Source organism: Marmota monax, unplaced genomic scaffold (assembly GCF_021218885.2).
Source record: "Marmota monax isolate L192 unplaced genomic scaffold, Marmota_monax_Labrador192_F-V1.1 WCK01_AAM20220418_F8-fsc00057, whole genome shotgun sequence".
NCBI classification, from domain to species: domain Eukaryota; kingdom Metazoa; phylum Chordata; class Mammalia; order Rodentia; family Sciuridae; genus Marmota; species Marmota monax.
The window spans coordinates 2,031,713-2,055,243 of record NW_026693933.1 but is presented as its reverse complement, the minus strand read 5'-3'; the positions used below and the strand labels follow the sequence as shown (position 1 = coordinate 2,055,243).

Sequence of the window (23,531 nt, the reverse complement as noted above, 5' to 3'; positions counted from 1 at the left end):
TCACTTAAGCTCTTTCTAGAAGACAGAGGCAAGGTCTCACAGCAACAGCTGGCAGCTTCTTCTGTAAGTGCTTAGGAGAATAGAGAAGACGTAATGCTTATGCAGTAAACATCTGCTCTTGAATTGGATTGCAAACATTTGAAAGTTAACTGGATTGAGATCCAGAAATACATAACAAGCCCAAATTCAGTGCTTACTGACTTTGGAGCTTTCATTAGGTAGAATACCCTGATCCTTCATGAAATAGGGTCTTTGAAGAGGCTACCAACTTAAACACATTGTGAATTTCAAAACTAGGAGAGATAAAATACTCTTTCTGATAAGCTCTGACTTTTGAACTTCCATCCACTTTTCCAGAGTGAACTTTCATCCTTTATCACCTCTCCTTACCTGCTTTTCCTTTCCAAGGCACACTCTTATTTTCGTTTTATTTTAAAATATTTTCTATTTTTTGATGCTCAGTTACTCTGGCTACAGTCAAACTGCACTGTGAGTCTTTGATTTGGGGGACAAGTCCTCCCTTTCCTCCCCCACACGCCCTTTTTGGGATGGTGTCCAGTGAACTCTGAACTTGTTCTTGATTCTTGTTTTTCCTGTCTGTACAGAATCTGCTGCTGGCTGGGCTCTCTCTGGAGCTTTGTCTCTAGCTGTTCCTGACAGAGGCTTGTGCTGTGCAGCACATCTCGTCCTCTTTGTTCAGCCTCTGGCTTCAACCACTGAATCCCAAATACTCTCCAGCTGGGAATCAGAGGAGGGCAGGAATGAAGAACCCAGAAGCCCAACAGGATGTTTCCGTTTCCCAGGGTGTTCGCATGATGTTTTACATGATGAAGCCCAATGAAACTTCATTCCAAACTCCAGAAGAGGTGCCTGATTACGTAAAAAAGGTGAGACTATACTGAAAGAAGCAATCTTGATCTTTTCTTAATAAGAAAGAAGTAAGGTCAACATATCCTGGGGATTTGTTCTCTTTCATTCTTCAAATTATTATATTCCAATAAAAATAATTCAATTTCTTGAAGGCATAAAGCAAAAGAAGAATTTCTACTTGAATTGAATTCTCATACAATATCTATTTTTGTCTATAAATCCCCTCCTTTATATGTTACTCTAGAATATGATAAAAAATTTAAAAGTTTTCTAGACACCATGGCATTGTGCTTTTAGCAGTTAGAAACTCAGTGTCAAACAGTTACACCACGTCAATAAACTTTGTAAAAAAATTTTATTTTAAAATGTTTAACTTGCTCACCACCTCCAATGAAGTATTACCTCTTTAATTAGGTAGAATTGTGCAGAATGAAGAATATGCAGCAGCTTGACTCAGTCCAACTCTGACTTCCTAGATTTGAACTTGAACCAAGTTTTCTTTGAAACTCTCAAGTGTTCAGAGGCACTTTTCACTTTTGGTTCCTGGCTATGATTGGAAGTGGAAATATCCAGAATTAGAACTTGAATACTGAAGTTCCCCACCCTGTCAAGTAGTTCCTACCACACTTGCTAGTTTAAGCCAGGAATAGAAAAAAGATGACATCAGAGAGTATGTTCTCCAAAGTTCAGTTTAGAAAACTTCACAACTCATGATCAGCCTCCAAATGAGTGAAACCCATATTGTTTTCAAAATTCAATATTGCTTTTTCTTTTTTATGTTTAAAGAGAATTGTGTTACTCATCTTCATAAATCATTATTTATATTATAATGTCAAACAAAATCTAATATTTATTCATCAATACTACAGCCTTAATGGTATAAAATAAAACAAAATAGATACTATTATTGCATAAAATAAAATTAAAACTGAAGGTATGAAACTTTGGTGGTGTTTTGAACAAGATGGAAAATTACCTTATTCTCTAAGACTCTCAGAAGAAAATTGTTTTTACTCTTTCAATTTCATCATTAGAAGTAATTTTTATATATATATATATAAAACTAGAAACAGGTTTATTCTTAAGGAAATCCTCTTAGTGAGTCTCACTCAGTCATAGGTATATGATAAACTTCTGGTTACTTAACTTATTTTAAATGTATTTTCTGGAACTTGGTATGTGTCCTTCCTACTTTTATTATTTTCCTGGCACAATTATTATAGTTGTGTCTATAGTTATATTTAATTTTCAAATTTGATGTTAGAATTTGACCACAGATTTAGTGTATGCCATAAATACACTAGATCTCTTTGCCCATCAAATGGGAAAAGATCTTCTAAAATAGGTCTGTGCACATCTCCTGCTGGGTCTCCCAATTATGGAAGGACTAATCAGAAAGTATGGAAGAATTTCATTATCAAACACCATAGCCTTTCTTCTTTGTAATTTCCTTTCCAGGCTACTCCATTTTTCATTTCCTTTATGCTGCTTGAACTGGTCATCAGCTGGGTTTGCAAAGGGAAGCCATTAAGTCGCGTGGATGATGTTTTAACATCCTTATCGGCTGGTATTCTGTCTCGGCTTCCAAGGTAAGTTAGATGGTTTAGCAACAATAATTTTTTAAAAATAAATAAAACATCAATAACAACAAAAAACAAACAAACAAAACCCCTTAGCATCTCCAAGAGTGAAGAGAAAGGTACCTATTATATGGGAACTTGCTTAATTCCATGTATTTCCCCAAAGAATTCAGCTCCTGTCATTATTTACATTTTTGCCATTGTTTTTCTTGGTATTTTTTAAAAAATCTAGAACATAATTTATCTTGATTTCTGAGTTTCTTGGCACACCCTTAAATTTTGCCCTTGCATTACTGTAGTTCAAGCCCTAAGTCATATTCTGATTTTCTATTGAAAATTTTATAATTCACACAGATAGCTCCCTGAGCTGCAGCATTCCCCAGGCAAGTCATATAAGGGTCTGGACTATTACAAAGTCTCAAAGTCCTACCTCTAGTATGACCCCTTTGGCAGCCAAATATGTCTATCATCTGGATCTAATAGAAATGCTTCACTGGTTCTGAATTGCTCTGAGAATAAAGTACAAATCCTAAACAGCAGAGGGCTTTTTCTTTCTGTCCTTGCTTTTGGTCCCTCCATTTTCCTGCCCCTTAGTCATCTTTGTTCTTTCATGCTGTGCTATGTGGCTTGGCCAGCACACCACAGGTGCTTTGTTTTGTCTGCAAAGCCATCCATGTGGCCACCTCCAATTCATTTCTTTTTTCTAAACAAAAGTCACTCTCTTCATTCTCCTCAACAAGCCTCATCCATTTTCCAACCTTCTCTTAGGCAGCACTTCACTATTGTCCCATGAACTCTCATGATCACCCCAGATTGTTCCCATGAACTCCGGGGCAGGTGCAGGATCACCCCAGGTGCAGGATCATGGCCTGTTTTCCTCCAGCCCTCCCTGCTCACTTGCATACAACTTGAGAATGAGAGGTGTACTTATCTCATAGTTTCATTTCATATGCCTGGAATGGTGCCTGGTATGTGATAAAAGTTTAGAAAATAATATTCTTAGTGTGTCATGTTGATGATAAAATTGGACAATGATAAATAGTAAATAATAGTAAATAATAAGTGACCCGATTTATAGAAAGAGTAACTAGTGATGTATTAGGGGAACCCTAATGAATGAAGGGCATTTTCACTGCATAAGGATTAACCAAAGAAGCAGAGGTGAAGCAGTCCTCAGAAGCCTGTACTCTGGGCTGCTGAGGAATGTTCTCATTTCAACCTCCCAGGCCTTGCTGCTTTTACTGTTTTAAGAGCTTTACTTCTGACCAGTGCTCATTGCTTTGGAATGTTTCTATGAACCACACACTGGGAAACTAAGGTGGATTTAAAAAAAAAATGTCAGTACAATTTTAATGTATTTGAGAAAAGGTGAAGTGACTTCATATAATTTCATAATATAGTCTAGATAGAAGTTTGATCTTAAAACATCTCTTAAGTGTTACTCTGAAAAAAGTAGGTTAGGTATATATAGTACTAGTAATAATTTTAGTAATAATGACTCTGAAAAATCATTGTTAAGGTTGAACATTGCAGCTGGAATCAGAGGAAGATAGTCCAGTTATTTGCAGCTAATTCCCAGCTTACCTTAAGGATAGATTTAAAATTATAGACAATTTCCTCCATTACACATCTCCTGGGAACATAAGTGAACATATATGTGTTCAGTATACTCAGGGATATGGAGATTTGAAGGTAGATTTATTTATTTTAAAAATTCAATTTGTGCCAGGTGTGGAGGTGACATGCCTGTGATCCTAGCGGCTTGGGAGCCTGAGGTAGGAGGATCAGAAATTCAAGGTCAGCCTCAGCAATTTAGTGAGGTCCCAAGCAATGTAGCAAGATCCTGTCTCAAAATAAAAAATAAAAAGGGCTTGGTGGTTCAATTCTTAGTAGCCACCCCCCCCCAAAAAAAAAAAAAATCACATTTGTTACTGTAACTTATTCTGAAAACAATTAAGTGTATAGGTTATTGGAAATCGGAAGATTGATCAACTATAAAAATCACTTGATAACTGGAAGGTGCAATTGCAACCCAGCAGGTGCAATTATGGGTCACATATTTTACTGATTTGAAGTAAAAATGTTAAGAGCATAGAGAGGCAGTAAAGTGAATGAATTCAGCATTTCTTTTACTTTTTCAAGTTTGACTTTCACTGCAAATGAAATTAGATTGTTCTCTTTTCATAGCATTGTAACTAGTATAAGCAACATAGTATCCTCAGTACAATATTTCTGCTTAGCAGAAAAGATACAGAACTATAAAAAAGTAAAACAAAAATCAAATACATACTTTTATAAAAACACACACAAAAAGGGAACACACTAATTCCATCCTCTACACCTGACAAAGAAATGGAGGGGTGGGGGGGTGGGGGAGGGGAGGAAGAAGGAAACTATTGAAAGAAACCAAAACAAAAACAAACCCACCTGTCCTTCAGGGACAGAACATGAAGTTCTCTTTCTTTATCCACTACTCCTAACACTCCTTAAGCTAACACAAACTGTTAACTCCAGTACCCTTTAAAGAGAAAGGTAAAAGGTTATGAACTTGAATTTGGCGAATATTTTCAATAGCTGTATCTCAAAAATGAACAGCAAGTGCTCCCCCACCCCCCACCATATAAAGAGCAATGTGTGTAGTTTTCGATTTTGCAAAGAATTTCATCTTCTATAACCTTTTACCTGAAAGATAGAGGAAAGCAAATTATCTGAAAGTGAAATATAAAAACACTTTCTTCTCTTTTTTGTTTTTGTACTATCAGACAAAGACAAGGTATAAGCAGAAATGGAAAGCTGATTCTCAGGGTCCACCCCACTCAATCCTTTTTCGGGGTGTGGGGGGGGGAATATGAAGGGGAAGCTGACATCAACTCTTACAATAGTATTTCAGCTGAAGCCACTGCATCAAGGGGAATCCCTGTGCAAATCATTAACAGCCGAGGGTTAGATTAACACAGCATTGATCACATCCTCTCCAAGGGACTAATTTCATCTTCTACGCTAGCAACAAGAGTTTGCCACATCCTTAAAATATGTAATTGCTAGAAAAAAATGACTATACCATTCACTTGTGAAAAGCTGTGCTTTGGATAATAATTGTAAGTAGATATGTGGCTCCTGAAAAAAAAAAAAAAAAGAAGTGGAAATCAAAGTGAACATGTTTTTCCGCTTCGCCATTCATAGAATGGAAATGTTGTATGCAGACTTTGAGGAAAAGCAATGTTTATTTGAAGATCTCAATTAAATGATTACATAAAATTTGAAGTGTCTTAAAGATTGATAGCGAACTTATCACATTCATAAAAAAAGAAACATGCTGCACTTTTCAAATATTTATATAAGAAAAAATATTAACCATGGACAAGATTATATCTTGTTTACAAGCCTGTCGGACAGACCATGATCTGTAATAAAAGTCCATATGTCCCAAGAACCAGATTCTGGGTATTCCTCCATTTGTTTTGCACTTCTGAAACCTGGTAGGAAGACTTCTTAATCCGAATTTTGTCCTGAATTTATAAATAGATATTTTTATTTATCATATTTAAACACAATTTATCATGGAAATAATCTGCTTTTCTGTCATAATTTACAAGTATAAAAATTAAATTTGATTTAACAAAATAGATACAAAATTTATTTTTAAAAATGCTATCTAAAACTTGTGGCATATTTTGCTACTGACTTAAATGTTAACGAGTGAAAAATAATCACATCTTTTTTTTTTCCTTCTTGTTTAACCAGAACTCAATTTCCAATCCTTCATTAGAGAACCAGGACCTCAATTTGTTACTTCCTTCCAATGTTTCTGCTTCCATAAATTGCATCCTCCCCAGAGAAGCTTTATTCCCGATATAAATATCTACAGTATGTTTGTTTTTAATGGGTTCATTTATTCTGTTGAAACAGCAGATTATAAATCAAATTGCAATAGGTTGGAGGGATAATTTAAGTAGGTAAATTTTCAAATAAGTTGGGGACACTCCACTTTTAATATGTATGGGTCGCTGCCAATTTTTAGTATGGAGCTAGCTCCCGCAATGTTCAATCATACATATGCACAGTTTTACTGACCACGCTTGCTATGGAATTTTCCATTCCTGACAAAAACATTTCAGTTCATTAAAAAAAAAAAAAAAAAAAAAAAAAAAAGGAGGAAATTAAACTACTTTGAAATACTTTTGTCTCCTTAGGGTGGGGCTGGGAAAAAAGAAAAATCGAATATGAGGTTTTTATACATATTAGCCATAAGGGGCATTACTACTTTTGGCAACATTAGACTAACAAATGAGTGTTTATCATTTTGGATGATGAATTTAATAAACAGTATTCACTTTTCCAATCAGAGATAAGTGAATGAAGGTAATGTTTAGAATAGCACCTTATTATTAATATTAAATGATTATTTGCTCAAATAATAATTTTAAATACTTTTAAAACACCATATAAGGAAAATTTCACTTAAAATTTTTTTTTGGTTTGTTGGTTACATTTTCTGGGAAGAATACCTCATTTCCTCTTAATTTTTATATTAGATGACTTATAAATAGACTTTTTTATGAATTATGTAACTTTAAAGATTATTGTGAGACTAACCTCTATGCAGCCTTCTTTGCTTATTCAATAGAGTAATACATTTTCCTGTAAAGAATATAGTAAATTTACTTTTTCCAAAAATTTACCTCATTGTGTTTATAAAAGTTTATAATTTTATGGTTATTAAAAAAAACTATATGTGAATATTTTAGAATTGTAATATAATTTAGCAGTAAGAAATCACTGTACACATTTTATCTGTTTTTGGGAGATCGAAGTTTTATTATCTATCTTACTATTACTGAGCAAAAATCAATATTCCACTAGATGGAGCAAAAGTGGCAGTAGCTTTACAGAAAGGCAGTACAAGTTTTTGGGTCAGTTTTAAGAGATTATGAAATAAATATATAATAAAATTTCTCAGAAAAATATATGTATATAATTATATGGACATATGCATATATTTCAAAATATTTATTCATACTTATTTATCTTTTACTAGTGTTTTTTAAAGAATCTTTTTAATTGGTCCCATTAAATATTCATTTATTTTCTAGCTTACAAGACAAGGCTATTAAAAATAAAAATGTCTAATTTATTTCTATGCTTTTTGCATAATCTGGCTAAATCAGGCAGTAAACACAATTATGATCATAGTTATTAAGTAGTATAAATTGTTGGATGCCTTGAAGTCTGGAAACATAATTCTTACTCTTGAGAGTTGCTTTGAAATGCTAACCATTTGCAATGGGAGCATCACATTAAGTTTCACTTGCTTTTCTTACTGATTAGAGTTTGAGAGTGTCTGAGAGCTAGATAATATTAGGGCTCATTTATCCTAATGTTCTCATATCCTAAATTAAACCCCAAATTACTGAAAATCTGAATGACATGTTCAGTGTCACATTTCTACTGTTGGTAATGATGGATTCAGGCTGAGGTGACTTTCAAAACTAATAGTTTGAAACTCTCAACTCCCAAATAATATTTATTTCAACTTTATTGAATATTTTTAATCTCATCATGATAAATGAACTTTATCTGAAAACCCAGGTCATTACTAAATAGCAACTTTGTACCATACTAATTAGCTTTTTACAGTAACTGAACTTTGACAGGACAAAGTTTTAGTAATGAGAGAAAATATTATGTAAAACACATAAAGAATCATCACACTAGTTAGATAAGTGAGTTACCTTTCATTTGCCAGAAGACATTATCTCTGATCCAAGACTACCTCTATTTGGGGAGTGGGGGGAATCTATGAAGAAATAGGACAATGGGAGAAGAGCCTATTTTGATTTCAAATGTCTCTTTATATTGAGATCATTTTGGGGGCTCACATCCAAACAATGCATAAAGAGTATTTAGTATTTGTAATTCCAAGAGCCTATGCTACCCAATATTCCATCTTTGTGTGATATAGTAAGCTCATTATGTATATACACTTGTGTTTTACATGCCTTTTCTCACAGGAAGGGGTTTAGAGAGTTCAAGTTTGAATTCCAGAGTACAGAGTCATACATAGGGTTTTAGGGTGGATAAAGGAGCAGAGGAATTAGAAAGAGAAAAAAAGGAAGGAGTTTTGGCTTTGATTCAGGGTCTGGTGGGAACATTTTTGAGAATGTAGGTGCTATTTCCTGCAATCAAGGACTTTTCATTTCCAAGCTATATCACTTTGGTGAATTGTCTTTAATTGTGGGCACTGCCTGGTTAGTCTTTCACATGAATAATGGAACAGTATCATATTCATCTTGCTGATAGAAAGGAGGGAATACAACTCCCACAGCTTCTCCCCTCTTTCCCTCACCTTGAAGAAAGTTTGTTTCATGCTAAAGTGTGAAAAAAAAGGCTTGACTATACTATGTCAGACATATTTCAACTAGATTTGTGTCAACCCTAATAAGTCAGTTGACAGAGTAATAAATTGGGTGACTGCTCAAGGTCTGGCACCTGTACAGGAAATAAATAATTTCAGTTGCAAGCAGGTTCTATTTACTTTATGAAAGAAAGTTTTTTCAAGGACCCTCTTTTATTGAGATCTTGGTACCATAATGCATATTTTAGTTGTCATTGGAATTCACAAAGGACATAGAAAAAAATTTTTAAATGATATACATAAGAGAACCCCATGAGGCAGGTGATTATGTTTGCCCCGTTCATCATGCTATGCCTGAAACTTAGTGGACTCGTAATATGGGTTATTTGAATGACTGAATGAATCCATGGATGAGTCTGCTTCAATACCATGTACTGAACTGTACATAACAATCTGTAGATATTTCAACTCTCTGTTGCATTTTCTAGGTTTTAATTTTTCTTTTTTGATTCATTGTTTTATTTAACACTGATTATCAGGTGTGGATAATTTTGCTCTCCAGGAAACATTTGACAATGTCTGGAAATGATTTTGGTTGTCATAAATGATGTGGGAAATGATGCTACTGAAATTAGTGGATAGAAAACAGGGATAAGGCATACATTCTATAATGCACAGGACAGGCCCTCATACCAAGGGATTATCTAGCCTTAAATGGCAACAGTTTCAAGAGTGAGAATCCCTTCTTTAGAGAAATTATTAGGTTGAACTATATAAAGCTGACAATATTTATAATTTTTTGACTAAAACATTAATTTTATATGGGTAATGCTCCAATAATTGCAATTTAGAGCAATTTTAAGATTTCACAGTTGGAGGAAATGTTTGTGCAAGACAGTGTCATACAGCAAGAATTCTCATGACCAAATGTCAATAGCATACAAATGTCAATAGCCTCAGTAATACATGGAGATACCAACTAAGCTAACAGTCTTGAAGATAAAATTTATTCTATTCCTCACCTTGACAGATATCTTTGATAAAAAAAACTTGGAAGGCAGTCATTAAATTTCCAGCTCTTAGATTTCTCAGAGTTCCATACTCAGTGGGAGAACATGACTCAGGGTGTTCCTTGGCCCATGAAGGATCACTCATGCATAGGAACTCCAGACTTCTTGTCCCAATTCTGCTTGTCTACATGTCCCAAAACAACCACTCTTGGCAACATAGTGAGGTCTAGGGATTGACACTTGTGGAGGTCTACCCTCAGCAAGACTTTATGAGAAAGAGTCCCATGGAAGGACTGAAAGCTACTTTATCAGGGGATTGTGGTATATTCAGAGCATTGCTCAGGTTGGGATTGCGTTAAGCAAGATCAATTTTCTTGGGTTACGGACTTCACTCAGGAGCAAAACTTACAGCTATGTAATCTAAAATTTCAAATTGAGTTTTAACATATGATGATGTATAATCCTGCTCAAAATGATAACTACTTGACATTTTATGAGTTATGCATATTAATGTTATTGTGAAGTCACCTAATATTTTGGTTTGCAGATTAAATGATAATAACTTGAAACAAAGTATATGAGGTTATTTTAAATATAGTGAATCATGATTAAATTCCATCATAATTGAACTCAAGAATAAAGTTAAGAATAAAGGCTAAGATCTCCAAATGACTCAGAAACATGCTAATTCATAGAAACTGGACCTATAAAGGAACATACTATTAAAATGAAGAATTTTAATAATATAATCTGAGCTTATGGTTTGATTTTTCTCTGAAATTATAATATTTAAGAAATTTCACAGAAAGTTGAAAACCAAATTTGTTGTTGACTTATAACTAAACTTTATGAGATAGAACGACCACTTTTGCTCAAGTGCTTTTGATTAATAACAATAAAAAGAAAAGGAAAAGGCAATTCACTCAAGTTTATAAAAATGATAATAAAGCAAATGGTTATGTCAAATCTAATATTGAATTTGATTACAGAAATTTTGATCACAGAAAATTTTTTAAAATGCTATATGAAATTAATGTATATTATTTATGTTTTTGAAAGTTATTTAAATAAAACATTTAATAGAATAGATGGCAAGGCATAGTCTGTTATTCAGATTTTTTATTATTCAGTTTTAAAACAATTATTTTAACTATGCTTATACATCTATTTTAACTATATTTGCATACCTCTATATTTGTATTATACCTCTATATTTATATATATCTAACATTCTGAAAGCTCTAATTTTTCTTCCATAAGTGAGATATTAAAATACTGTAAGAATCCAATATGTGATACTAAACATAATCTACAAAACCCTAACTATGTATGAAAGAGAGGAAGGAGGGAGGAGAGGAGAGAGAATAGAATTAGAAATAAGCTATTTTAATCTGAATGTAAATTTTATAAATCAAAATATTTGAAGGCAGCAGGAAATTTGCAGATGTCTTAAAAATATGCCCTATATTTTTCTGCCCTTTATACTTCCTTTATAAGCCATGTTTACTGTGTTCTTCATTAAAATTTAGAAATGAAAATCACAAAAAAATTAATTGTTTTGTATATTTTATAGGGGTTTCATGAAAAAAGTATTTTAAAGGACATGAAAAAGGAATGATCTCCTGAATTCCATGAAATTTTAGAGTACAAACAACTAGCATCCATAGTGGCTATGAAACAGAAGGCAATATCATGAGAATCATTTTGATACTATGTAGTAAGCCTGTAAAAGTGATGAAATAGCAGGAAGAAGCAGCATAATGAAATAGTTTAATTTTTACATATGCTATATAAACTGGAAAACATTTTCTGGAATATTTTAGCAAAATTGAGTATCTAAAGTGAGGTATAATCCTTGCTTGTCACTCTTATTTTCCAGCCTGTTTTTCAGGAGCATTGAAGTGACCAGTTACATTTATATCTGGGAGAACTATAGGTTCTTCAGTTTGCCTTGGGATTCTCCATGGACTTGGTATCTCACCTTTTTAGGAGTAGACTTTGCCTACTACTGGTTTCATCGCATGGCCCATGGTAAGTACAAATAAGAGTTACTGTTAACTTTTGCTCAAGTGCTTTTGATAAATATCAGGCATTCATTAAGTATTTATTGAATGAATAAACAAATAAAACTAATAATAAAAATTTAAAATTTAAGTGGAGACAATCTGAAGCCATTTTTCAAGAAAATATATAAAATTTTTACAAGTACATTTTCCTTATGATTCTAATTTTTAAAAAAGTTTAGAAAATGATGGTTATGCATAATATTTCAATGGGTTGGCTTCCACTGTTTTATTACATTATGCTTTGTAGACTACAGACGATTGCTCAGAATGTCAAACTTCTCAATTATGAGGGGTCACTTAGTAAAGTTGTACTGCAGCAAGAAATTCTAGGTAACATGTGCTGTCAGAGTGAGCTTGATTCAATTTCTTGGCAGTATTTCCACATTACAAATGAAAATGCAATCAGCTAGGCATTGACCATAACGCACTTCAGTGTTACTGTAGTTTAGCAAAAATTCTCATTTAATACAAAGCCCTCTTACTGCACTGGTTCAATGATTTTGCCTTTTGGGATTCTTAGCTGTACCTTCCAAAGAAATATTTTGCTTTGAAAAGGGAAATGGAAAAGCAAGAACCAGGTCTGGGTCTGAATTTCTATAGGGATAAGTGGGAGTTAAGGATGATTGTAGAACTAAGGTGAGCAAGTGGTCTCTGTGGAGAGCTAAGGCATGCCAAAGTAGTTCTGAGGGGAACCACGGGAAAGTACTAATTTTGCAAAACTACTGAAGAACAGAACTCAGGATTCCAGTGGGTGGTTGGGTTGAGTAGGTGGGGAGGAAGGAAGGAAGAGGAAGAAACCTGGAATAATAATAAAAAATAGATGGGAGATGGAATGAAGAGACCCGGATCAGGGTTATGTGTGTAGGAGTACATGCGACCACATATCCTTCCCAAGGAAAGGAGAAGGAAATAGGAGGAGTGCGGCTGAGTGTTATACATAAGGCTGATGAACCTTAAATATAACATTTAAGTACTTTAAACATATGCATTTAATGGAATTACAAGAAGCGCTAATTCGCTGAAACAATTCAAGGTAAATATAAGCTAGAAAAAGAACCTTTGTCTTTGAAAATAAGAGGTCAGCTCCTGACATCATTTCCCTTTGTATAAATGCAAGAAAATACACCCAAGTCCAACAGGATTAACAATAAAAATGGTTTATGTAGTAATCTATTTGGTTTTTATTGCAGAGCTGTAGTTTTCTTCATAAAATGAACTCATTGGCAATCTTCCTCATATTCTATGCAACAGATGGGTACTCCAGAAAGACTTCACATTGTATTATTTAACAGGAACCTTCTAATAGCACACTGTCCTGTACAGATGTGTTTGTTTGGAAAATCTGCAAATTTGCTTAGTCTTTGAAAGCCCATTATAACAGGAAACAAAGACCCAACAAATTATTCCCAAATATAAAACTTTTAAAAAATATGTTGATTGTAAGTGCTCTTACTTAGGAAGAGCAATAAAATAAAATAACATATTAAAAATGTGGAATCAAGGTTATTTAAAGTATGCTTCCCATTAGAATATTTTGAACTGAATCCAGTGAAGGAGGCAGGCATTTAAAAAAAATTTTTTTGAAAACCTTCTGGAAAAACACTCACAACCTTGAGGCTATGGAGCCTAATCATAAGTTCAAAGACTTTTGACTTGTAGTGGAAAGCTGGTAGGAAAAAAATAAATTAGGTAGTTAAATTTTCAGCCTTCAACATGATAGTTGATTTTTAAATTTTACATGCAAATAATAATGAAACATATTAAAGGAGGTTATTAAAATCTATAAATACAAAAAATAAGAAAATCTTACAATATCAGATTTCGTGAGTCTCCAGGATTACTGAGTCCAAACTGAATAACTGGTCAGATTTATTCAACTGAAAAAGTTTCAACAGATCCCAAATCCAAATGTCATCTTAAAATATAGCAAGAAAAAAAAATAAGACATTTTCTGCTTACCATATAACTTTTCTTCTACTACTCTCAATGAAATGATAAAATAAAAACATTCCATATTTGTTAACATGTTAAATGCTATGAGTTCTGAGGAACAAAATATGTTGTATACTTTAAATTCTCTTTTTCACTTGCATTTAGATTATTTAGTAACCCAAATCATTGCTAGGTGTTTTGTTGTTGTTTGTGTTGGTGTCATTTTATGAAATGTATATAGCATTTTCTACCATTAGGCTACAGTTTGATAGCAGTGGGGAAAAAAAACAACTTATTTTCAAAAATTTGAACTCCGTCTCTATATCTGTGGGAAAAAAATCAAAGGGATATTTGGAGATGTGTATTATTTATATTTCATTCCTTTCCCTGTGGAATAAAAAAGACATTGTTGATTATTGCATCCTCATACAAAAGTAAGAGTAGCACAGGGATTTCTAAAGATTGCTTTGATAACTTTAAAAATATAGAATGATAGGATTAGATAGGTCTTAAATTTAAAGTACCTTCTTGCTTGCTTATCCTCCATTATGTAATGATGCATCATTTGTCCTTGTGCTTTCTATTAGTCATACTAAATATGCATGTGAACCAGTAAATAGTTTAGGGGAATATTTAAAAATGAATAAGTACCCCTGGGGAAGAGCAAGAATGAGAATTGGAGGGTGTCAGTAATAGAGTATCTCTTGCATTAGATGGTGGTTACATGCAGGTACCATTTGGGGTAAGTTCATTCAGTTATTCGTGTGTGTCAGGTTTTATGCACTTTATCTACATATACTTCAATACTTAACCTCGGACTGATACATTAGGTAACCAAATTTAGAAATAGGAATAAAGAAGTTATAAATTGTGACTGTAAGCATAAAAAGATGACCTTATACAGTTTATGACTGTATTATTATGCGTAGCCTAACCCAGGGACTGCCAGGATCCTGACTGAGTAGATCTAGCTGTCTGCTCATATAAGAAATATGCAATATGTGGAAAAGAGAAAATTGTGTTTTTTTGCAGCTTGTTCAACCTGGGGAAAAGCAGTTAGATTGCTTATCCTACTGATGCCACAGAAATGGTTACAATTTACAGAATCAAAAGCCAGGAAATATACATATTGTGTTAGCTGTGCTAGACAAGCCTGGACAGGGGGTAGTCTCCATTATTAGCTTCCTTGGCATCTGTCAGGCCAGTGTGGGGGCAACTCTTCAGCCTTCACTCTTGGCATGAGGAAGCTTCTCTCAGTTTTAGAGGGGCTCCTATTTTCATTCAGTCTGTTTCAGTATTGGTTTCCACACTCAATGATGGGGCAGGTACAAGCCAGATATTGGTTCCTCTCCACATCTACCCTTCTGCTTCCTCCCTGTGTTGTCCAAGCTGGACACTGTAGACACTTCTCCTTTGCCATCTGAATGAATTTTAGGCCTTGCCATTTAAGGGATTGGAGAGATACTGTAAGGACAGGATTTTAACTTCCACTTGCTTCCATATTCTTCCTCTGACACTCAGCATACTGTTGTGTAAGGGACCTGGTACTGTTCACTTCATCTATAGGTGACACCCTCTGTGAAGATTCTCTGCTTGCCAGAGGCCACATCTACTTTCTGAGGTCCCCACACTCTAGCAATTTAACCATCATGAGAGTTCTGGTGGTAATCATAACCTCTCCGGAGATGCGCAGGTCTTAAACTCAATGGTGGTATGTTTGTGCATGAGGGGTGAAGGGGTGGGGTAGGAGGAAAGGTTCTTCTAAATCTGCAAACACTTGCCTTGTTCTTTCTCTCTCAGCTTATAGGCAGTAACTCTGTTTTTTATTTGATACCTCTGTAGCACAGAAACATTACTCTATTTCTTTTAATAGTGAACTAACTTTCATTCTAGTTATAATCCTTTATACTTATTAAAATTTTAGTGTGATTGTTGTCTCCTAATTCAACTCTAAATTAGACACAGGCATACTCCAAGTATGTTATATATGATAAAAAATTAGTATCTATTCAAATAAATCTTTGCTTGACAACTCTGAGGTATTGATTATGCATTTCATCTTTAATACAATTTGTTGAATCACCAAATAGGAACCTATATCTATCTATATAATGTTTATAAAATAACCTATAAAATCTTCTCAAACTTCAAATCTTTTATCTGAAAAATAAATTATTTAATTTATTTTCTATTCATTTCTGTATCTAAACAAAGCAAGTGATTACAATTTTTGTATAATTAGTCACAACTTTATTGTGGTTTAAGTAAGTGAGCATCTGTATGGGACTTCTTCAATTTGGCATAACACATTTTTTTCTGACTTGTAAATTGAGTTGAATTTAGATCATCTTTACTTCCATAATTGTTTAAAAGGAGAAAATAAGCATATGTATTGATTAGGAATTATTTTATCTTGTGATGGTGTCAAGATTCTGGGTCACAATGAAGAATAGTTTATTTACGTTCCATTACACTTGTACTTCTTTTTAAAATAGATACCAGAATATACTTAGGAATTTTTATGATTCTTGGCTATATATTATGTCTCCTACTTTATTTTAAAAGTGTATTGTGAGGCTCGGGTTGTGATTCAGTGTTAGATGTGTGAGGCACTGGGTTCGATTCTCAGTACCGCATATAAATAAATAGATAAAATAAAGGTTCATCAACATCTAAAAAAATTTTTAAAAAGTGTATTGTGGAGCTGGGGTTGTGGCTCAAGTGGTAGCCTCACTTAGCACCTGTGAGGCACTGGGTTCGATCCTCAGCACCACATTAAAAAAATAAAATAAAATAAAGATATTGTATCCACCTAAAACTAAAAAATAAATATTAAAAAAAAGTGTATTGTGACTTCATTCTTGTTTCATCACTGAGGGCAAAGGCCACTATGAGTTATTACCATTCTTCTCTTGTCTCCCAGTCTCTCAGCTTCTTAAATACAGCCCTTTGAGGGGAAATGATGGTGATATTTTAGTGTATATATATATATATATATATATATATATATATATATATATATATATATTAAGTGTTTCTACCAACCAATGTTTAACGTTAAATATGGGATGGACCCTGTCATTGAAATGAACTCAGAGGACAATGGTTAACATTGGTGCCATGTTTCTTAGTGGGAAGAATGATGAGAACATGGAAGGCAAGTTAATGGAAATTCTAAGGCTTCCATCAGAGATTCAGAATGATGAGAGCTCCAGTGTCACATATAACCTTAGGATTAAACAACTATAATTGTGATTGAATTTATTGCCATGTTAAAATGACACAATGAAGAAACACTACTATGTGAAATGCTGAAAGAGTACAACAAGTGAAAATTCTAGAGTAATCATCATTCTACTGTCACAAACTTCATTCACACATCTGTTTATTTATGCCTTATTTTTCCCACAAATGTCGGAGACCACTGCTGTTGTATCAACCCTACTCCAGGCACCTGAGATAGATTGTTTAGTGACAGATGATATACTCACTGATTGCTTGTGGATCACAGATGCCAAGATTGATTACAATAATGACAGGAGAAATATGAAGATGACTATGTAATGAAATCCAACACTAATGAAAGAAACTTTGTCCTTCTTAGATTTCCAAATTTCTGAATATGCTTCAGTGATATGCATGATAGCCAATGGAAGTCTATTCGAAGATTATACTCCAGAAATAATGATGCTAGTAATAGTAATAATAATGAAAATGTTATTATTTCTGGAGAAGCAATGTACATGATGGCAAAAAGCATAGATTCTGGAGCCAGATAACCTGAATTCAATTTCTAGTATTGCCATTTATTGACTGATATTTGCAGCAGGTTAATATGTGTCTTAGTTTCCACATCTTTATAATGATAATAATACTATTATTATATACACAATAGAATTTCAAGGAATTTCAAAAGTTTAAAAACATAGAAAATTGACTGATATATGGTAAATACTATATGTGTTACTATTAATATTGAATTAATGTTTATTATAGCATTAGGTACTGGATTATTTGCTTTATATTAATACCATGACCCCTTCTATCACTTAGTTACCTGAACATTCCTATAAAGGAGGTCTCATTCATTGGTAAGAGATCCAGTAACCCCTACTGTACATTAGGGTGCCTTGTAGTTGCTGGGGATACAACAGTGAACAGTGAATGATGCTACTGTTACAGAGATCGCATCCTGACAAGGGAAGGTAGCTTCGAGTGTGGTGTGTATGTTGTAGCAGGATGATAATTGGTGAGGTGTGCTATGGAATAGAGAGTAATGGTCCCTGTAGTCTGCCCAGACCTCCAGTGGGCCTTAGTGAGGAGGTATCATTCTGATGGAATAAGATGAAGAAAATAGCATATGCAAACATAAATGAAGAGCTGTCTAGACAGAAGATCTGCAGGTACAAAGTATTTCAGAAGGGAATATGTTTGTTACTCTTGAGAAATTACATGTGGAGGACACCAGTGCAGAACTGTATAAAAGAAGTTGGGGAAGACTAGATCTTTATAGACCAACTATAATAAAACTGGAAAATCACTACCTACCTTCTGACATACTTATTTTGGGTATAATATGAAATTATGGGGAGGACTTTAAGAAAAGGAATGACATTCATTCATTTAACAAATAATTTACCAAAGACCTACAACATGCTTTAACTTGTAAAGATATGTGGGATCCTCAGATCTGAAAAAGTCTTATGAGGTTTCCTGCCCAATGATCAGATGAATAAGATTAATATTCGCAATGTGCAATAAGATGAATAAAGTAGGTTATTAGAAATAGTGTTAGATTAGTGTGGGTGTTAATTATATGCAGAATGATCCAGAATGCTTATATGATGAAGTGATGTTTAAGCATAGAGCTAAAGCTTTCCAAGAAGGTGATCCCTGTGGTTCTGTGGAAAGGAAGGCCCAGGTAGAAGACCAGAAAGTAAAAATGTTCTGAGGCAGAAGCGAAATTGACTCTTTTGAGCAAATGCAAGAATATCATTGTACCTAGAATCATGTCAGAGAGAGAAATGAGGTTGCATGGAATGTAGAGTGTGTCAGATGAGGTACAATGTGGGCAGATTATGGAACATTGGGTAAAACATTGCAAAAAAAGATTATTCAGAGTGAATGGAGACCTGATAGGATGTATATTTCAAAATCATTTCTTTGGTTCAATGGATTTGAAACTTTTTATATACTTTTTCTATATTAATATACAGAAGTAAAATTTTACAATATACCTGGCAAATACACATAATTTCACAAAACAGTATTATTTATCCTACGTGTATGATACATGTATCTTATTCTATTTTAGTCATTATTTCACTTAAAATATATTTTCAACATAATAAATGCATTTCATGACTCAATTAGTATTAAAAATATGCTTGAAGTGGGGCTTGGTGGCTAACGCCTTTAATCCCATCGACTTGAGGCTGAGGTAGGAGAATTTGAGAGTCCAAAGCCATCCTCAGGATGTGGCTTAGTGGTTAAGTACCCCTGGGTTTAATCGCTGGTACCAAAAAAAAAAAAAAAGCTTGAATGAAGAAACACTGTAAAGTTTAATTTTGAAGTAATTTCATTTACTTTTTTATTGCTGCATACTATTTATATAGAATGGTGGGTTCTATATAAATTTATATAGAAATGTGGGTTCCATGTAAATTGGTATATTTACATGTATACATATACATTTGAATACACACATACATAATTTTATCAATGTCACTCTCCAGTAACTCCCATCCTTTTTTCCTCTCTCCCCTGATGCTCTACCTCTACTTTAGATGTCTACCTTCTACTTTCATTGCATCCTTTCTTAAAAAGTTTTTATTTTCCCACTATAGCTTTCACATATGAGAAAAAAAATGTTTCTTTTCTCTATGATTCTATTTCATTTAAAATTATGCTCTTTGATTCCATCCATCTTCTTGAAAATAACAAAATTTTCTTCTTTATGGCTGAATAAAACTCCATTGTGTATATATACACACTATATTTTCTCTATCCATTTATCAGTTGATGGACACCAAGGAGGAGTCCTAACTTGGGTATTTTGAATTGTGCTGCAATAAACATGGTTTACAGGTATCTATAAAGTATACTGACTTCAATTCTTTTGAATAAATGAATAGGATAGTTGGATTATATGGCTGTTCTATTTTTAGTTCTATGAAGAACTTCCATACTGATTATTTTCTTTCACCACAGGATATTTAAGCTGAGATTGGTTATTTTGTTGAGTGTTTTGGAAATTTTGCTGCTTCCAGGGTAAGAAAAAACAATAGATATTTATTTGCTCATTATCCTGGAGACTGGAAGTTTCAGATCAAGATGGCTGGTTTCTTTAGAGGCATCTCTCCCTGGCTTACAGATTGTCATTGTTCCCCTGTTTCTTCTTGTGAGCTTTCTTAGTATGTCTCTGTCTTGGTACTCTTTCTTTTTATGAGGACACTGATCATATTAGTTTAGGACCTACTGTAATGACCTTATTTTAACTTCATTACCTAAGAGACCCTCTGCCCAAATATAGTCATGTTGTGAGGTAGTGGGGTTTGACTTCAACATATGCATTCTTAGAAGATACCTTTCACCTCATAACAACCACTTATCTGACTGAGGAAACAGTATTGTTCTTTGTCCCTGATCATATAGAGAGCTATTTTATTGACCTCAGGAAAAGAATGTATTTAGTGAAAAAAAAGGACACAGTAAGAGTCAGACTTTTAGTTCCCAATCCATTTAGTCTTTCAGAAGTTCTTCTTCCTCATTTGTGAATCAGAGTAATAATCCTTTTATTTTTAGTGTATTTATTAAAATGCTATATATTTTCTTGGTATTTTTCCTAAAACTTTGTAAATATTGGAAGTTATTCCTCCATGTTTGTCCAAACCATGAATTAAATATAAAAAAAGTCCAGGTTATTCATTAGAAAAGTTTTATTTTTTTTTTAAATTTACTTAATTTCCTAGTCTATTTGTTCAAAACCCAACAAGACTCACATTTACTTCATTTTATAATGTGTTTCTTAGAATTATGATTCTTTTATTATGAATATAGAAATAGGGAGAGGGCCTTGTGAATTTACCTAATGATGTTCATATAAAAAATAGGAATAGCTTCTTTTCTCATTCCATGTCTGTAAAATCTGCAGAATAAAAGCACAAATGGGCAAAATGTAGAAAGTGAAAGATTTATCAAAACGAATACCCTAGAGACCGCCTCTGTACTTGTAGAGTGAGAAAGTAAACTCTGGAGGCAAACTGCCTGTATCTCAATCCTAGCTGTACTAGTTCCTAATGGTGTCATATTGACCAAGATATGTCTTGTCTTTGTGTTTCCTTATTCCTGAGAGGGAAGTAGCAATAGTATAAGCCTCACAGGTTTATTATATGAGTTAAGTGAATTTAAATGGAGAAAATAAGGCACATTCTGACATAAAATGAGTGGAAAATAAGTATTGATTATTGCTTTCTGGCCTCTGTTTAAATAATGTACATAGTAAAATAAAACATAAAAATGTCATGTTTTCTTTAAGTGATAGTTGATATACCCTAGTAGTCAAAAAATCATAATTTTATCATTAGGTATATATACATGTGTCAGTAACATAAAACTAACTAGAGAACTTACATCACATAAAGCAAATCATACATCAAATTTAATGAAATCATCTCTATATTTAATAACATGCATGCAGAAGAAAATGAATATTTCAGGTTAAACCACAGATTTAAGAGACGAGAGATGACTCAGAGTGTGTTTTAGGCTTGCACTTTTATGACATGGTAATAACAGTCTTTTCTTTCTTGGATAAACAATTGTCCACTATGATAAATAAAATTACAATGTACTTTTATTTAAAAATTTTTACTTTTCCTTAAGTGAATAGTATATAATTTGAATTTTTTGGTAGCTCAAATTTGTCCATGTTCCTTTATTTTAAATTCTTCAATGTTTTTATTTGACAATTTAAAAATATTGAAAGATTTTTAGAATAAAGCCCATTAGAAGTTGTACATATATTTGCATTTTAAAGTTTCTTTTGTTGCTTTTTCAGCTTAATTATTAGCCTGACACAAAGCTCCTTTTCCAGCTAGAGATTAAAATCTCTTTTCCAGAAACAAGAGAATGACTTGGAAAAAAATTACTAAAACAGATTTGTTCTTTCTTCTTACACTAATAGATAATTTGATTTCATCATTTTTTTATAAATTAAAGTCTTAATGCTTCTTAAAATGCCTTCCAAAATGTAATTTTGGCATTTATTTATAGAGTGTATACACAGTTTTTTCCTTTCCATACTCCCAAATCAAAATACAAAACTCTCGCAACTGTGTATGATCACATTATGTAGCTTTTTCTACATCATCTTTTTGAACTAATCTTCAATGCCAGCTTTGTACTTTGGGGCTGTTTAAAGCATTGAAGAAGACACATCCTCCATGAGCAGTGCTTATCCTGTGAGTTAAACAAACAGTGCAGAGGAGCCCAGAAAAATACACCAGATGTGCAGGTGGTAGTTAAATCAATAAGAAATCATATTTCATGAGTATTAGGTTTCATTAGTAGTGATCTTTTTTTTTTTTTTTTACTTTAGAAATATACTAATAGAGTGGGAAAATACGTCATTATGCAGGATTTGGTGGGCTCCCTGATGGTGATAACACTGCTTAGGAACTAAGCAAAAGGACAAAGTGAACTGCACATAAAGCACAAAACGAAATATGCAGGAAGCATGAAACAAAGAAGAATGTAAATGAGGTTAGGTGGAGTATATGTGAGTGGAGGCAGTGACATATAAATCATATTTACAGCAATATCTATAAAACAAATATTAAAATTGTCACAAAAAGATTAGTATGTATAATCCTAATTTAAAATAAACCAGATAATAGCATTAGAGACACTTAAATTACCATCACAGCTTAAATTTGACTAAATAAATATCATAAGAAAAAGTGAGAAATGAAAAGAGATAGATACAGTTATTAATGTGAAGAAAAGAGGTTGATGGATATTTAATGAGACTGGAGATAAATGATGATAGGTCAAAGGTCAAAAAACTACATGAGCACAGCAGAACAGGAACTCCTGGGAAGAACCATACACAATACTTAGATCTTAAGTATCCAACATGTTTTAGTGACTCTCAACATATATTTATTTCAGTGTGCACAAATCATTACCCTAAGTACATGTATGAAGACACAAATGGTGGGACTCTACTTTGTGAACAACCAGAGACATGAAAAATTGTGCTCTATGTGTGTACTATGAATTGAAATGCATTCTGCTGTCATGTATAACAAATTAGAGCAAATAAAGAAAATAACTTAAGGATCTCATTCTGATGGGTTTTGCCAAAAGCTGAAGGTTAGAGGGAAATACCAAATTTCACTGAATTTGAAACATGAGGAACTTGTATACAGGTGACAAGACAGCTTGACATTTTCAATTTCTGAGGAACTACAGATTTTTCATTCTTCACTGGAATCAAATATAGTAAAATGAATTATCTGTAACTATATAGAGACCAAATAATTACCAAACCCTCCTGTCCTGTATTGCATTAAAACTTGCTACTCTAGGAAATAATATGAGTAATTAGCTACATTTACTGAATTCTAACTAGGTATTTTAAATGCTCTGTATACATTTTCATCTTAATTTGAAAAACAATGTGATCTTTTTTATCACATAACTTTTAACAAAACAA

At 33.2% G+C, this 23,531-nt stretch overlaps 1 protein-coding gene across 5 annotated transcripts in view; it reads left to right on the top strand.

The window, feature by feature from the left end:
* The first annotated feature begins 354 nt into the window (after positions 1-354).
* The window catches only part of Agmo (alkylglycerol monooxygenase), a 337,598-nt gene continuing 314,421 nt past the window's right edge, over positions 355-23,531 (top strand). For 2 of the 5 annotated variants that reach the window (XM_046463531.2, XM_046463533.2), the window contains exons 1-4: positions 358-489; positions 606-887; positions 2,329-2,459; positions 11,695-11,846. In XM_046463531.2, the coding sequence (XP_046319487.1) occupies positions 762-887; positions 2,329-2,459; positions 11,695-11,846 (409 nt within the window). In that variant the 5' untranslated portion in view covers positions 358-489; positions 606-761. Of the gene's footprint in view, positions 490-605; positions 888-2,328; positions 2,460-11,694; positions 11,847-23,531 lie in introns of all 5 variants that reach the window. The other 3 variants (XM_046463535.2, XM_046463530.2, XM_046463532.2) reach the window with 3 other exon arrangements.